This window comes from Sesamum indicum, linkage group LG7 (assembly GCF_000512975.1).
Source record: "Sesamum indicum cultivar Zhongzhi No. 13 linkage group LG7, S_indicum_v1.0, whole genome shotgun sequence".
Lineage (NCBI taxonomy): Eukaryota > Viridiplantae > Streptophyta > Magnoliopsida > Lamiales > Pedaliaceae > Sesamum > Sesamum indicum.
In genome coordinates, this window is record NC_026151.1 from 11276078 (window position 1) to 11292518 (window position 16441).

The window sequence follows — 16441 nt, forward strand, 5'->3', positions numbered from 1 at the left end:
GCTAGACCATCTCCAAAGCTAGATCACAGATTTGCACGTCTTTCAAACACTTAACATCCGCACGAATTTCAAGGTGGTTCTGTAAACGTGAAAAGATTAACTTCAAAGCATCACAAGATGGTAATAGAAATCAATTCACTCTGTGCAAGCAATATACATGTGACAATAAAGATTCATTAATTCCTAGCCCCAGCTGCAACATGCCAAAGGAGGACACTAAATTTTGATTGCCCTTTAACTATTATTTCCTGTAAGTAGTTTATTCTGATAATAGTAAGTTTGATAGTTCATTCTGAAACTAATAAATTTAATCTATTTTATCGGGAAGGTCTACAGTTTGACGGAATATTCTATCATAAGACATTCCAGCTAAGAAAAGGTGCAACACCAATAACTCCATTATTGTAAAATGGCTCTCTTGAGTTCCATGTGGTGCCTATTAAGCGGGGAACTACGACAGAGGTTTCAGTAACAGAACTATAGGAATAAGAGAAAAACACCATGAAAGGAAGAGCGAGATTTAATCCCCTAGGATTTTGGAGATAGGGGTGCGCAAATCTGAAGAATTTGCTGTTTTCCACTAAACCTTCTTTTTCCTTTTATCTTTCCAATGGAATGGCAATCCCCAAAAAAAGGTTTGCAAATAAGCTTTTGTGAGGTAAGATTACCGTGTTACATTAAAAAAGCATGAGTTATCAAGAAAGTTTTAAATGACACTATGCACATATCAAAACATTCATATCTCTGAATTGTCTTCAATACAAATGATAGCTTTTGGAAGTGTAAGGTTGCCCTTGCTATATGCTGCAGAAAAGAAGATATGCATTCCATGTATATATTCCGAGCTTTTGGAAGTGTTGAAAATCTTCTGTTATGCCATTCAGCTCATGATTTATATTAATGTGGTGTTTGAATATACGAGCATTTCATTCTTAACCTGAGTTTTGGTATTTCCATGGTTATTTTTTAACCTTATCCCAGGAGCAAGCATCTTGTTCATTTGATGGATCACAAATGACTCATCTAATGTTATCTGTTTGCTTTTGCATATTGTGACTAGGTTATGTTTCTTCTGCTTCATCTTTAATGGATTTTACCTCACTCTCTCCCCCTCACCCCACCCCCATTGTGGTTGAAGTGGTTTTGCTGTTGACAACATTCTAAAAGTCCTAAACGGTAAGCGTATCGGAACACTGTTTCATCGTGATGCTAATAAGTGGGTCCCACAAGGGGAAGTTGGTGCACGTGAAATGGCAATAGCAGCCAGAGAAAGTTCAAGACGGCTGCAGGTAGGCAATATTGAATGGGAACTCTTTTGTTATATTTGCTGAAAAAGAACCAAATGCAACTGACGAGTTTTGCCTTGCAGGCTCTATCATCACATGATAGGAGTAAAATTTTGCTTGATGTAGCCGATGCTTTGGAAGCGAATGAGAAGCTGATAATTGCAGAAAATGAAGCTGATGTTGCCGACGCACAGCAAGCTGGATATGAAAAATCTTTGGTATCCAGGCTGGCCTTGAAGCCTGGTAAGGTAAGACACTGCTATGGAAGAATGTGTTGTCTTTCCAAGAGAAAATTTGGCACAGATTAAAGGACCATAAGCTCCTTTCTCTCTCTAAAAGTTTATATTTGTTACAGATTTCAAGTCTCTCAAATGCTATTCGCGTGCTTGCAAACATGGAGGAGCCTGTTGGTCGCGTTTTAAAGAGAACAGAGGTAAGAAATCACAGTATAAGGATCTTTCCTTGGTTACAAGTCTTTTCATGTGAATTACAGCTTATGTGAATAAGGAGTTGATGGTAGGAAAGAAAAACCTATTTCAAAATTGAGGGACTTATTATGTGATCCCCCTTGCAGATACACCAGTTAAACATTGGGTTTTCCTAGATAATTGATTAAGGACTAATTTTAAGCTGTGTGCACCTTGTTCTAAATGTTTCAGTCAAAAAGCTTGCAACAGAGTTTCTGTTAATTCGTGGGGACTCTTGCTCGAGTTGAAGTGCCTTAATATAGGATCAAGCACAACTATCCCCTGTATTGAGGCTCACACTCCATATGAGGAAGCTCAAGTACAAATGTGAAAAAGTTTACTTCCATCTTAGTATTTTCAAACATAACTTGAGACCCCATGGGAGCTCAAGCTTGAAACCTTGTCCAATCATTATTAAAGCATACAATGCATGATATTTATATATATCTGATTTGAATATTTTAGAAATAAGTCATGTTAAGGTCGGTGATATTTTGAAAATTTTTACTGCAGCTTTCAGAAGGACTTGTGTTGGAGAAGACATCTTCTCCCTTGGGTGTTCTTTTGATCATTTTTGAGTCTCGGCCTGATGCACTAGTTCAGGTAAACTATATCAACGACTTTGTTAGGGGTGACTTCTGCATATAGATTGAATTGGGTTTTGGGGAATAAACAGTACTGTCGTTAAAGAAATCTGTTCAACTTCTGTGAATATCAGCTTATGGTTCTAAACAGTGGAAACTTATTCTTCTTTTATTTTTTCTTCTCCTTTCTATCTATTAACGTTCGCTTGAGGTACTTTCTTCAACCCATTTCTTGAGCAATCTCTCTCTCTCTCTCTCTCTCTCTCTCTCTCTCTCTCACTGTCACTGTCATTCTCATTCTCACTCACTCTCACTCATGCTTTCTTTACTCATATTTAAAGACCTAAAATATCCCCCTTTTTTTTTTCCATTTCTCATATTCCTTTCAACAATATTGAAGTGCCTTTCTAAGTTCCATTGTTTAGCCAGAGGCTGTATTTGATCTGCATAATGTTACCCTCTGAATATTACATGCTAGTGGCTGTATCTGATACAAGGTATTGACAAATCATTTTTGTGATCATTCTTATGATTTCATAGTCTGCCTTTGATTTTGACAGATAGCTTCATTAGCTATACGCAGTGGAAATGGACTTCTGTTAAAAGGGGGAAAGGAAGCTAGACGGTCCAATGCAATCCTTCATAAGGTTTAATCAATTGAAAAATATAGTTTCTTTGTTCTTCTTACCTAATATTGTTGTCCTAGCATAGCATATCAGATTTGCTCTGTTTTTTAAGCTTACCACTTCTCGTTGTTAGGTAATTACTTCAGCCATCCCGAAAAGTGTTGGAGAACGACTTATTGGGCTGGTGACTTCCAGAGAGGAGATCCCTGAATTGCTCAAGGTGGGTTGAATTAAGATTGTATTTCACCATGCAAAATTTAGTTTAATGATGATAAACCCATATGAATGAATTGAAACTGAGATTTTATGTTTGTGCCAAAGTTGGATGACGTTATTGATCTTGTGATCCCAAGAGGCAGCAACAAACTTGTTAGTCAAATTAAGACTTCAACAAAGATTCCTGTTCTGGGCCATGCTGGTAAGATATATTTTTTACTTTAGATGGCTATGAATAAATTGCATCTGTTCTATTGTTGATCTAGTAATCAACCCAGATACTTGAGATTTAAAAGCTGTGTTCTTTTCTTCCCAGATGGAATCTGTCATGTTTATGTAGATAAGTCCGCTAATAGGGATATGGCAAAGCAGATTGTTCTGGATGCAAAAACAGATTATCCTGCTGCCTGCAATGCTATGGTATGTTCAATTTCATGGAATAACTTTTTATCCTCAAACAATTTCAGTATATATGATAGACCCCTAAAATTGTTTGCTCTGTTTTATTCTCAAGGAAACGCTGCTTGTTCACAAGGACTTGCTGCAGGATGGCATCCTCAACGAACTTATTGTGGAACTTCAAATCAAAGGTTGGGTGTCTTTAGGAATCCCCTCCCGTCATCCTAAGAACCCCCTATTTATCGTTAGGCAATATGATTGAGTCAGTCTGAGTGTTTTTTGTCTCCTAATATATGATATATCTGCACTGACAGGTCATTTGAGAAATAACATTAAGTCGCACTTGTAACTTTGGTCCATCTTCCCATTCTTCTTTGTTGTATCATTTCTGCATCCTATTTGCATGAGTAATCACCTGGTGATACATAATTTTTCAAACAGTGTTGCCGTGTTGGTCGACATATTATATATGAAGAATATATGACTCTTGGGCATTGCTTTGACTAAATATCAAGCATCCAAATAAAAAATGGATCTTTAAGCCATTATATAGGCCATTAAAAGAATCCTAACTTTGCAATACTGCTATAATGGTATGCTTACATTTTAGGTGTCGAAATATTTGGTGGACCTCGAGCGAGCTCTTTACTGAATATTCCAGAGGCTCGTTCATTGCACCATGAATATAGTTCTCTTGCTTGCACTATTGAAATTGTTGATGATGTAAATGCTGCCATTGATCATATACATCAGAACGGAAGGTATGTTTTTCTTTGTCTTTGCAGTTGATGGTCATTCTTCATTATGTGTATAAATCTTGGCGCCATTCTTGCTATTATAAGATTCATCCCCATAAAACAATACATTCTCTCTTAACTGCAGTGCTCATACAGATTGCATTGTGACCGAGGATCATGAAGTTGCGGAACTCTTTTTACGTCAAACTGACAGGTGTTTTGTCTTTTGGTGATATTAGTGGTCTGCCTTATGACATTGCACAATTGGGTTTGTAACAATATCTAAAAGATGATTAACTTTGTTACATTGCAATTTGCAAAATGGGATTTGAAACAAAAACTGAAAAACCAACTAATCTACCACTAAGATTTTACCCGCCTTAATGACTTAACATCAAGTGTTTGACATATTCAGTGCTGCTGTGTTTCACAATGCAAGTACAAGATTCAGTGATGGCTTCCGTTTCGGATTAGGTGCAGAGGTATGGTAGAAAGCATTGTCTGATGAGTTTCAGTTTTTGGCAACTCAGTCTTATTTTAATGCATTTGTTCGCTGAGTAGGTTGGCATTAGTACAAGTCGCATTCATGCCCGTGGTCCTGTAGGTGTTGAAGGATTGCTTACGACCAGATGGTACATCTCTGAAAAGATCTTTTTTCTAAACTGATCTAACAATTATCTTTCTTCCACATACTTTTCTAGTACAACTCTTAAAATATATGTTGAGATAAATGCTTCTCTTACAATATGACGACTACCTCGTAAGTCTTTGCTTAAACCTAAACTTTGACGCATCCCAAAATGATGCAGGATTGCAAGAGGAAGTGGACAAGTGGTAAATGGCGATAAAGGCATAGTGTACACCCATAAAGACATGAGTCTGCAGGCCTGACAGCAAGCAATCAAGTATTCAACATCTGTATTGATCATCTGGTATACCAAATTTAGTGTTAGGGATAGATGATCTAAAATATAATGAATAGAAGAAAACGGTGTCTACCTGGTCCGACTCCCTCATAATGTATTATTGTTGTAATATTTAACTTTTTGCTAGCAAAAGTACGTCAACATCTCAAATTTTGTGGGAGTAAGAACTTGCAGGATGAATAATGTATGCATAAATAAGTTGGGTGCAGGTATCCATTTGAATATATGGCATCAATCGGGGAGATGTATGTGCTCATGCAAAACTTCGTGGACCAGATTCTTGGACGATGGGATTTCAATTGAAACTCCAATGATCTTGTGATTATGATATTGGTTAAATTGACTTAATATCGAGCCCAAAGAATAGAAAGTCTAAATCTGCTCTATCTGTCAATGCTTAGTCTTGATCAAAAGTATGAGTCAGTCGACTTGTGGAGGATCTTCGAGAGTATTGAGTCGGTTGACTTGTGGAGGAGCTTCAAGTAGACGAGAGTTTATTGTTGATCTATTAATTGATTTCTTCACATGAAGCTAGAAAAGCATGTGAATCTTGTGAGGAATAATCGATCGTACCAATTTTTGGGTTGATGTGGGTTGCTTCATTCGTTTCAAAAATGCAGTTTTGCGCTATGCCTGCCTTTAGGAGTCTGAGTTCATTGCTCCCCTCTAGTTTCTAGTATAGTGCAATAAGCTTTATGCCCAGCCCAGTGCCCACCTGGAAACATGAAATACAGGAGTGAACAATTGAATCTGCGCAGTGCCATTTCCCTATCCGCTACAGTGACCACCCATATTGATTCTTGCTTGTGAGCTTACAATAAGTTGTCTGCTTCCCCCACTCAAATTTCTTTCGTATCACATCAACCATTCAAATAATTATAAAAGTTAACTGGGAGAATACGGAGACAAAAGATTGATATGGATGAAGTTTTATGCTACACTACACGATAAAATGAAATGAAGTTAGCAGAAGCGTTCAACAGCTCCTAATTTGAAAATAAAGCTTTAACCATCGATGATGGATTATTGCAATTTTCTACTCACCATGCAATCAACATTACAAAGACATTAGTAACATGACGGCACTTCTGGCTCATCAAAGTTCAAAATTTTAATGGTTTCATGATTTATCAATAGCTAATCTAAATTATACTAGTGCAGAATCAGATGGAGCAGATCATGTATTCGTCGTCCCGGTCATAAAAAAATCCCACCAAACTACCAATCTCTGACGCTCACGCCTGAACAAACTTCTGGAGGTTCTTCAACCATGTTATGTATTCTCTGCTGTCTTTGTCAACCATGTACCCATGCAAAAAATTCGTTGTACTTGGCTTGATTCCTCTTAACTCCAAATACTTGTGAAAAGCCTTCTGCAGATTCTCATCCAGATCCCTGGGATATATGAGGGACACAGAAAACAGAGGATTAATCAGCAAACATCCAACAATCAGAAAAAAAAGTATCTAGAGGCGCTATATTAAATAAAAACGTACGCAAAATCAGGTCCTTCATATGCTATTTGATCTTCTGAGTTGTCGGTTTCCTTGACAGCCAAGCTATCAATGGCAACCTCATCAGGATAAGCAGTACAACCAAACTCTAGATAGGGTCCACTCTTCTTGGAGACTCTAACAACCAGGGGAATACTAGATTGGTTGCCCCTTTCCTCCTGTTCATCATCATCATCATCATCATCATGGTCATTCTCCTCACCAGTAATGAGGTCAGGCATGTGAACTTCAACAGTTATGGTTTCACCTTGATATTCCCTGGTTAGTGTTATAGTCTGCTGTCCAGGATGATCTTCAATTTTAAAGGGGAAGCCCTGTGGGACTTCCTCCGCCTATATACAAATAATGGAAAGAAAACAATATAGTTTGTAACATTAAGCCACAAATTTGACAAAACACAAACAAGTTTTTTGTTATCAAATACATCTGAAAATACAGACCGCCATGCATAGCTCATCAAAGTTCAGTCGTTTCGATGAAGCCAAAACTCAACTTTCAGAGACTTAATGTCAAGAGAAAAGGTTACGCGCTTTGGTGAAATAGCCTTCTTTTAAGTTCAGGGCACCTTAGTGAGAGACTTTATTATGTGAATAGCTTTTTATACTTAAGTCGTTTCTTGGTAACCTTATACTCTATCTCCATCAGCCCAGCATTTCACCAATTCTGTCTTTAAAACTTGAAGGAACACAAAACATAAAAACTATAGCTAAGTAATTCCCATCTGGTCAGGACTTCTTCAGAGCAAGAATACCGGCATAAGAATATTTTCCGTTACCAATAATAGATTTCCTAGAACTGAAAATAATGTAGAGACCCTTCAATGTGATAAAACTAGTGAATAAAGCAACGAAATTCTAAAGATACCCGCCAGCCAATACGAAATTGAATTCCCCAATGGATTTCCCACATGATCACTAGAAATCTGGATACTTGCACGCAATTCAACTTTAAATCCTCCTATCCAATTAATCCCTCCAGGAAAACGTTATCTTAACACCAATAAGCGTTAAAAAGATCCTGAATAAACGCGAAGATATGTTCGAAAATAAATCTTGTACACACCCGAGAACCCAATTTGCTTGGGGGCTGGGGGGGTTGAGCTTATTCTAGAAAAAGTTCCATTTTGAAAAATAATAAATAGAAAACCCGTTTCGCCAAGAATAACTGAAAATCTAACTAGATTTCCTTGTCACTTGCACAAGGACCACAACCATAATACTTGACAATGTAAACAAAAAATTAAAAGAACCTCTTCCTCATCCTGAGACTCCACGGCACACTGAATCTCAGACTTGATGACTCGGAGGAGTGCCTCATCGGAACTTGGGCTGGTGGAGTAGTGGTGAAAAAACAACGGCAAAGACCTCTGCAGGACATTTCGTGTGGGGGAGCTGATGGAGGCGAAAAGGGCAGAGCTTTGATGGTTCTGTAGGTACCTTTGACTTCCGGCGGCAACCCGCATGGCCAAAGGCACAACTCTCGAAGCCGCTCTACGAAAGGCGTTGTTTAAAGCCATTTTTGGTGTTTGCAAGAGAGAAGAAGCGAGAGGGTTTGGTGAACCAGAGGAGAGGGGTTTAGGGTTTTAGGAGTTGGGCAATGGGTTTTTGTTGGGTAACATTGTCATTTTATATCATGCCGGTTTGAAAAATAAAATTTAGTAATTCGTAGCAGTAAACCATGTTTCCGCCTCCTACTCTATTATTATATTTTGGTTGAAATTTTATGATTAAATTTGAGATCACAAATTTAAATCATGACTAGTTATTACATTTGATATGAGTTACACTTTATTTTTCAATTTTATTGTAATAAAAATTATTGATCTAGTCAAAGTATTAGTTCATTATAACAAGTAGAAAAATTCAAAAATTTATATCCTATTATATCAATAATCAAATTTGTAAGATAGAATTGATGTTTAGAGATAATATATAACAACTTTGAATTTTTTAGAGGCAATATAGTTTTTGTATTTTTAGGACTTGTTTACTAAAGTCCATTGAGTTGGTTATGATAAAATTTTTGAGGTGGGGATATTGGTCGTTCCACCTATTTAAATGAAATTCTTATTTTGATGGTTCGTGTTTGTTCTATATTTAATAATTTTTGCACCTATTGTATTTTTGTATTTATATCTTAAATGCAATCTCCAAACATCAAAATACATTATCATATTATAGTATTTGATTTCACACTAATGAAGATAGTGAAAATGAACACCAACAAAGTACATAGTCGATGACTATTGACTTCATACGGATATCATAAAACATTTTGCTTTTATTCTTTTTCAAGAAAAATATTTATTTTTATGCTAGTAGATGGAAATGGCATCTTGTGCATTTACTGCAAAGCCCAGTACTGCGCACTACCTTGCCAAAAATTCTGCTAACAAATAAAATATTCCTCTTTATATTTCTTGGTAGTTGGTAAACTTTGGAAAAAATTTGCTGATGACCGTTTTAATGGTAACGACATATGACTCGGGAAATCTGAGTTAGATCAAAATCAACATCTGTTTCTCCCATGTTCACATACACAAATATGTATACTATTCGTGAAGCAGAAAAGTTTTTGAATGATTTGTCCCCTTATTCTACAGTCAGCAAAAGTGGAGACGTCGTTCTTGCTTTAATTCTACAGTCAACAAAAGAAAAGGGATCCATTCATTCCATCTGATGGGAATGTTTTGACAATCTAAGAGCATCTCACTGCCCCATCTTTCTTGGGAGGACAACCCATCTCATAAAGATTCATTCTTTACAAGAATTTAATGTACATATACATATATATGTAGAGAGAGAGAGGGAGAGAGAGAGAGAGAGAGAGAGAGAGAGAGAGAGAGAGAGAGAGAGAGAGAGAGAGATGATGAAGGAGTTGTTTGGGAGTCCAGGGAGAAAGAGTGGGCTGATATTAAGAATTGGACAGTGTGTTTTTGCATCTGCTTCAATTGGGGTTATGACCTCTGCTTCTGGCTTTTCTACCGCTACTGCCTTTTGGTAATTATTTGAGCTGTCCTTTTATCTTGGTATAATTCGCTTTTATTCTGCTTGAAAAATTACTGAATGTGAGAATTGGGGATCGAAGGCTATTGTGTTTCTGAGTTTCTGATCTTACTAGTCATATTTGGTTGGGGTACTAGCTTGGTCCCCAGACGCATTGATCAATATCTATAAACGGAGTAAAATAGAGAAGTTCCAGAAGAATAGAATATGGAAACTTGCTGTTATTGGTAAATAATTCTACACTGATTTTTTTTTAGAGGTTGGTAAATAATTCTACACTGAATACACACACGAATATAGTATAATTCTCCATGTATTTAGCATACAACATGGTCTGTCCATGCTTAAAATACTGTCCAGTCTACAATTTCAGTGCAAGTAGGATCAATCAACAACTTTAGACACCAAAAAAGTACTGTGGAGTAAGGATTGTGATTAATTCTAATGCATATCAAGTGATCGCTAAAATTCGGTGACGACTAGATTTTGTTCATTTTGTCTCTTCTCTATTCCTATACAGTTTGGTAGGTTGGGTTTGGAGAGGGATGAGGGGGATTAGAGGAGACGGGAATTCATGTGAAATAGAATAGTTAACTTGCAGTTGATTGTCCTCGCACTGGAGCTCTTGTTATAGTAAAAGGATGGACTAGTTTGTCTTCATCCAATCTCGGTGTTGACTCTTCCCTAACCTCATTTTAAAAGGTTCCCTTCAATAAGATTGATTTTGTATTGGTGTTAGTTATTTAGTAAATTGCACGCTAATCATTAGGCATCTTGTGGGAATTAAGCTAAAAAATTTAATCTTTTGAGCTGGTTGTTTTTAGCTCTCTACTGAGTGATATATTATCTCTGATCCATTGATTTTAGGTGTTGACAAGATATGTAACAGGGCAAACAAAAGAAAGTTTGTCTGGAAAGGGTTGGGACTTGGGAATTCTACTTTGCTAGTGTTTACGTGATGATTTTTTTCTTTTACTGTGAGTTAGTGTCAACTGCTGCTGATTCGAAAATCAATTATCTTTCTCTCTTAATTGACAAGGTTTGTTTCACCTCTGAGAATGTTAATACTCGTGTGGCTTGGATTACTTTCCTACTTACAATAGTTCAATTCTCTGTTGTCAGCTACTTAATTGCCTCAATGGGGCTTCAAGTTTTGTGGAGCTTTGGACTTGCATGCCTTGACATACATGCTTTGAGGTTCAACAAGGACCTGTACAATCACATTGTAGTTAGCCTGTTTGTCGTTGGAGATTGGGTAAGATCTCTCTTAATTCAACTTTGTTTGCTCCACTCTTCCACTCATGCTAAACATATCATATCCACAACAAGATTAAGAAAACGAGTTTTGTGTACTGGAACAAATGGCTGAAATTGGGCGGTTCGTACTTCTTGCACAACAATACCCGATGTGCGTAAGTTGAGTTTCATCTTCTTCTCCCTTCTGTATGAAGAAACACTTGAAGCTTCATTCCGTTAGCATAAATGAATGTACTTGTAGAGCAAAGAATTGGAGATGCTGTCTCTGCTTGGTTCAACTTTTGATCTCTCTCACCCAAAAAAAGAAAGAGAAAAAAAAAGTAAAGCTACAATGATTATTAGCCACTAGGCACCTAGACTTACCAATACTCCAAGATTTGATTGAAGCTTGCTCAGCTGAGGTAATAAGTACGCCAGTTGTTAAATGGGTTTAGCTTCATAACCATTGTGTTTGATTTGATATAAGGCATAGCAAGTAGCATCACTAAAGAATTCTGTGTGGCATTTTTATAGCGAAGCATGGTGGCCTAGAAAAGGTGAGGTAAAGGAACCGTAGGTATGAGATCTTAGATTGTTTGGTCGAAAGGATAGAGCTTTTCTTTTCTGTACCCCCAAAAGATGCATCTGGCTGGACGTTTAAGACAACTTGCTGAGTTGATTTTAATGGCCTTAAAATATAAATTCAAAACTGGAAATGTGAACTGAATTAATTCATAGGAGAACCAGTTACGTACATGAGTTGTATGGTTACTAGAAGAGAAACAGCCTAAAAGGTATCAGTTTTTAAAGTCTATGGTTTCTTCAGAAGATGGTACTTTGATACATGAGAGAACATTTGCTACCGTAAAGTCTTAATGGATACACCAAAACACCAAAAACTCACGGCGTTTTGGACCTGATGTTTGACATGAAAGGTTTAATTGATTTAATCAGATAATGAGAAGGTGACTGTTTACATGAAATTCTGTGGCCTAGTATTGTACTGCAGTTCAGACTGTATGCTGGAAATTTTTAGTGGAAACTATTTGGGCATCGGATATAGTTTCTTGTACCATTTCCAGACAGCATACAATTTTATCATAATTTTACCATAGTTTGAACCATCAAACGGCCAAATTTACTAGGAGATTCGTCTAATTTATCCCACTTCTTTTCTAGATAATTCTTCTAAGTTCTAACGACTTGTACTAAGATCTAAGCATCTGCAGGTTACTGCTACTCTGTCCCTGGCAGCTGCATGCTCGTCTGCTGGTGTGATGGTTCTCTTTACTAAAGATACAAATTTCTGCATCGTCAAGACAAAATTTTCATGCGGCATGTTTCAGATATCTATTGCTTTTGCCTTCATGTCGTGGTTTCTTCTCGCCATATCTTCGTATATCATGTTTTGGCTTGTCGCATCAATTTAAACAGTTTCCTAATGACACTTTTAACACACAACCACATCTTCAAACTCGCAATGTATATAGATATAGAGATTGTTCGAAGAGTTCAGCAAGGTGCAATTAATTGTTTCCACTTATATGATGCGACTTCTTGCTTACATCGACAATCCTGATGTTAGGTACCTCTGCCCTTTGTAGAGAGGATATCGATATAGATTTCAATTACAACTTCGAGGTGTTCTTGTAATTTTACAAACATAAGGTATTTGTGTAATTGTCATTCGGACTCTACTGCCTGCGACCAGTTTGATGGTTATTATCATGGGGCCATATAGAAAATCGGTTATTAAGGAGGAAGGATGCTATAAACACCCCAAGATCCTTTGTCTCTCCCGACCAATGTGGGATGGAGAATTTGTAACAGTCATCCACCGCATCAATAATGAGCATGTTTTAGCCGTTTTATGCAATTACAAGTGGATGAAGATCGTCATTTTTCCTATTATTTGATGTGCGAAAGAGAAACCAATGAAGCAGCGGACTTTTTGGCGCAAACAAATTCAGTTGATGGAAAAGGAATAGAAATTTCTTCTCCATTTCAAGCTTTCTTTTGTGCTCTATTTCCAACGAGGATGATGTACACTAATAAAAAAATATATTAAATTGTAAGGGTAAAAAAATAATTTGGTATGTAGTAGACGCATCTTAAACATATATACATCACCACACCATATAATTTCCAACACCCTATAAATACCAAAATACTAATTTTTTAATCCAGGTGACTATTCATTGGCAAGACACTTTTTCTCTTGAAAATTACACATTTTGCGGAAATTGCATTTCACCTGGTGTGCAATTGTGCCGAGGTAAAATTCCCGATTTTATCTTTTAACAAAAAAACCTCGACCACATCATTAGCGCCGTCTGTGGAAAACCGTTATCTCGACACTGAGTATGCAAACCAGGTATCGGGCGTTGGCGGAACAAGACTCGCCTCGTGAACAGTCACCATCCCAGGAGGTAACCCCTCTGACTCATGAGCAAGTACCCCTCAATGGGGAGATTCATCCTGAACATCGGCATACCTTTCTCCTCTTTTGATTATTGTACTTCGAATTTTGAGTTAGGAAGTTAGTTTTTCTTGTCGTAGTCCCGACAAACGAAACAAACTTAGACACAGAGATCCTTGAAGTTTCACGAGGACCCTAGAGGCAAAAATCGGCATTGTCATATAGATAAAAGTCGTTATTGCCCCGGGACCCCCTAAATGGAACTTTCATCGAGATCCTCGTCAATAATGTTGCACCGGAAACTTTACATCCCCTTGAAGTTGGTGAAAGACCAACTCCGAGACATGAAGTATCCTTTGAGGCAACGTCCCCTTATCAAATTCTTGAGGCAAGGTCCACTCATAAAAATGTTGGAATCGGAAAATTTTGCCCCCCCCTTCCGAAGTTGGTAAAAACCTAACTATGGAGCTTGAGCAAAAACATCCCTTGAGGCAACATCTGGCGAATACAGATTATAAGAGAACAAAACAACATAAGTGTAGTGACTACATTTATGAACATAGAATACTATCGAGTTACTTACCAAAATTTTCAACCTAATGGATGGTGAAGAAATCACCCCAAGAGGCTATGTCCTTAAAAAAAAAAAAAAAAAAACTTTGCGCCGCTTCACCCTCTCCAAAATCTTGGGGGGCTCCATTACCAAATGTAAAAATTGTTTATGGGGAATCTCATCTCCTGAAGATGACGTCGAATTTCTCAAAATAAATGGAAGAGTTTGGCGCAAAATATGAATAAATTCTGAATAACCTCTACTAATAGAAAATGAGAGCAAATATTGTTAAGAAATATTTGATGGTGTAATGGTAGGAGTTCTTATTTGCCACCCTTTTGACCTGAGTTCAAAACCCAGGGGACGCAAAAATTAGCACCTCCTCACAACACTTAAAGACTCAAGCCAAGCTTAAGGAGGGCTCTAGTTGCACCACCTGGTGCGCCACACCAGTTCTGGTGCACCCCGCCGGCTGGCAGCTCAATGCCTCGAGTTGGAACCAACGCGCCAGCTCGAGGCTTGGGTGCACCTGGTGGTTGGAGTGCGCCACCTAGAGCACCCCGCCGACTGGCTCAGCTCGAGGCCAGCAAGTGCACCAGAGGCGGTAACCTCGAGCTGGGCACGCAGTGCGCTGGTGCACCCCCCTCGAACTGGGCTCGGGGTGCACCACCTGGTGCACCCTGCAATCGAGGTGCACCCCAATTCGAGCCGACACCTAATACTGTTGGCTAAGCATTTGCACTACCATCCACACCCATGTGTTAACTCAATTCGGAGGAGTGTTTACTCTCGAACAAAATATTACACTGGGTAGGCATATTCCATTCGAGAGTGAGGGGCTGTATAATGTACATTAATAAAAAAATATATTAAATTGTAAGGGTAAAAAGTAATTTGGTATGTAATAGACACACCTTAAACATATATACCTCACCACACCATATAATTTCCAACACCCTTTCACCTGGTGTGCAATTGTGCCGAGGTAAAATTCCCGATTTTATCCTTTAACAAAAAAACCTCGACCACATGAGAGGATATATCAATAAGACAGATGAGTGCACGATTGAAGGCATGACTGATGTGATATCCATCAAATTTTGATGCAACTGTTATTATTCAATGAAAGGGAATCTGGATTGAAGGGACATTTGTGCCATTAATTTTTCTTCATTATTGTTGACAAAGGAAAGAAGAATAATTAATTAGTCAAGACTTGTATTCTATGTACAAGAAATGGAAGCCCACATCAGGATCACCTTCGGTGGTGTTGTTTGCTGCCAGGATTTTTCTACCTTACAAGGAAGATGTGTTGCTAAAAGGGTTATATTCTTTTATTTTAATGGAACTATATGAAATCCACATCTATATAAAACATAACCAAAAACTATTGTGATTATCAAGAAATCTCATGAGTGATGATGAATTTTTTGAATTGATTGATAACAAATCAGGTATGAGAAGAAGTTTCACATTACATGATATCCAACAAAAGAACATACCATTCAAGAAATCAATAAATACTCTTTCTTGTGCTACTGAATGCGACTCATCACCATCCCTATCTATGCAATTTCCTGTTGTCAATCAACTCTGGGATCCAATTTTGCATCCTCAACTTCAATAAGTTGACAATATGCACTTAAAAAAAATCTTAATCATCCTTAAATCCACAATAATGTACCAAAGAGGAAGCAACTAATAATTTATTTCTATTTACACAACACAACACATCACACATTACACATTTCATACACCAGCAACTATATTTATAAGCTTAAACCATGCAGAACCTCCGACAGGGACTGGCTTCTACAATTTGACACGGGGGAGAAATGGAAACCGATAACACGAAAAAGAAAGGGAATAAAACCCATTCAGATGGCAAACATATAAACTCACTAACCACCATCAGGAATAACCAAACCTTACATTACTATCTCCGGCTTCAAGATGCTGGACTTGATCTCCTTGTGGGGTAAGACCACCCCACCATTGCTGTAAACTTCATCACCAACATGAACATCTTCTCCTAGTATGGTCATGTTCTCAACACGAGCCCATTGACCAATAGTTGAGTGCCATCCAATGATACTACTTGAAATGCAAGCATGTTTCTTGATGCGGACTCCACGCATAACTGTGCACCGGGACAGCCTCACACCTGACTCAACAACACAACCAGGACCAATTGCAACATCCGGGCCGATCAAGCATCCATCGCCAATTTTCGCACTTTCGTCCACCAAGACGTTTCCAATTATATGACTCCCCGAGGCCAGCTTCAGAGGCGATTTCTTCCTTAAGGAATCCAAGTAGAGTCTCAGTCCCGTGATGTAATCCCTTGGCTGTCCAATGTCCATCCAAAATCCTGGCAGCACCATCGCGTAAAGTTTTTTCTCTGCCGCAATTTTTGGGAACACTTCTTTCTCAATAGATGTGGGGCGTAGCTCAATACGATCAAGAATGGAGG

The 16441-nt window shown here is 37.9% G+C and overlaps 4 protein-coding genes across 4 annotated transcripts in view; 2 read left to right on the forward strand and 2 right to left on the reverse strand.

The window, feature by feature from the left end:
* Nucleotides 1-5566, forward strand: part of LOC105167125 (delta-1-pyrroline-5-carboxylate synthase) — an 11650-nt gene extending 6084 nt beyond the window's left edge. Inside the window, exons 7-20 of the mRNA XM_011086708.2 lie at nt 1139-1289; nt 1370-1534; nt 1642-1719; nt 2267-2356; nt 2898-2984; nt 3097-3183; nt 3285-3381; nt 3496-3599; nt 3694-3769; nt 4189-4339; nt 4461-4529; nt 4731-4797; nt 4877-4947; nt 5125-5566. Coding sequence (XP_011085010.1) covers nt 1139-1289; nt 1370-1534; nt 1642-1719; nt 2267-2356; nt 2898-2984; nt 3097-3183; nt 3285-3381; nt 3496-3599; nt 3694-3769; nt 4189-4339; nt 4461-4529; nt 4731-4797; nt 4877-4947; nt 5125-5206 — 1375 coding nt within the window. The 3' untranslated portion in view covers nt 5207-5566. The remainder of the gene's footprint in view (nt 1-1138; nt 1290-1369; nt 1535-1641; nt 1720-2266; nt 2357-2897; nt 2985-3096; nt 3184-3284; nt 3382-3495; nt 3600-3693; nt 3770-4188; nt 4340-4460; nt 4530-4730; nt 4798-4876; nt 4948-5124) is intronic.
* On the reverse strand, nt 6161-8364 carry LOC105167126 (uncharacterized protein At2g39795, mitochondrial). The gene is made up of 3 exons (XM_011086709.2): nt 8005-8364; nt 6738-7087; nt 6161-6636 (listed from the first exon to the last, which is right to left on the reverse strand). The coding sequence occupies exons 1-3, from the start codon at nt 8269-8271 to the stop codon at nt 6477-6479; spliced, it is 777 nt and encodes a 258-aa protein (XP_011085011.1). The 5' UTR covers nt 8272-8364; the 3' UTR covers nt 6161-6476.
* Nucleotides 9223-12633, forward strand: LOC105167127 (CASP-like protein 5B1). The gene is made up of 3 exons (XM_011086710.2): nt 9223-9754; nt 10883-11015; nt 12226-12633. The coding sequence occupies exons 1-3, from the start codon at nt 9621-9623 to the stop codon at nt 12424-12426; spliced, it is 468 nt and encodes a 155-aa protein (XP_011085012.1). The 5' UTR covers nt 9223-9620; the 3' UTR covers nt 12427-12633.
* Nucleotides 15611-16441, reverse strand: part of LOC105167128 (mannose-1-phosphate guanylyltransferase 1) — a 4075-nt gene continuing 3244 nt past the window's right edge. The window contains 1 exon segment of the mRNA XM_011086711.2: nt 15611-16441. This exon segment is cut by the window's right edge and continues 9 nt beyond it. Within this exon segment, the coding sequence (XP_011085013.1) occupies nt 15897-16441 (545 nt within the window). The 3' untranslated portion in view covers nt 15611-15896.

Bases quoted from the DNA above. Each gene is read 5' to 3' on its own strand.
- LOC105167126 (XM_011086709.2), bottom strand. From the start codon at position 8,271: ATGGCTTTAAACAACGCCTTTCGTAGAGCGGCTTCGAGAGTTGTGCCT. The intron at 7,088-8,004 runs GTTCTTTTAATT...ATTTGTATATAG, and splicing joins AGTCTCAGGATGAGGAAGAG to GCGGAGGAAGTCCCACAGGG. The intron at 6,637-6,737 runs GTACGTTTTTAT...CATATATCCCAG, and splicing joins TATGAAGGACCTGATTTTGC to GGATCTGGATGAGAATCTGC.
- LOC105167127 (XM_011086710.2), top strand. From the start codon at position 9,621: ATGATGAAGGAGTTGTTTGGGAGTCCAGGGAGAAAGAGTGGGCTGATA. The intron at 9,755-10,882 runs GTAATTATTTGA...CTCTGTTGTCAG, and splicing joins TCTACCGCTACTGCCTTTTG to CTACTTAATTGCCTCAATGG. The intron at 11,016-12,225 runs GTAAGATCTCTC...AAGCATCTGCAG, and splicing joins TGTTTGTCGTTGGAGATTGG to GTTACTGCTACTCTGTCCCT.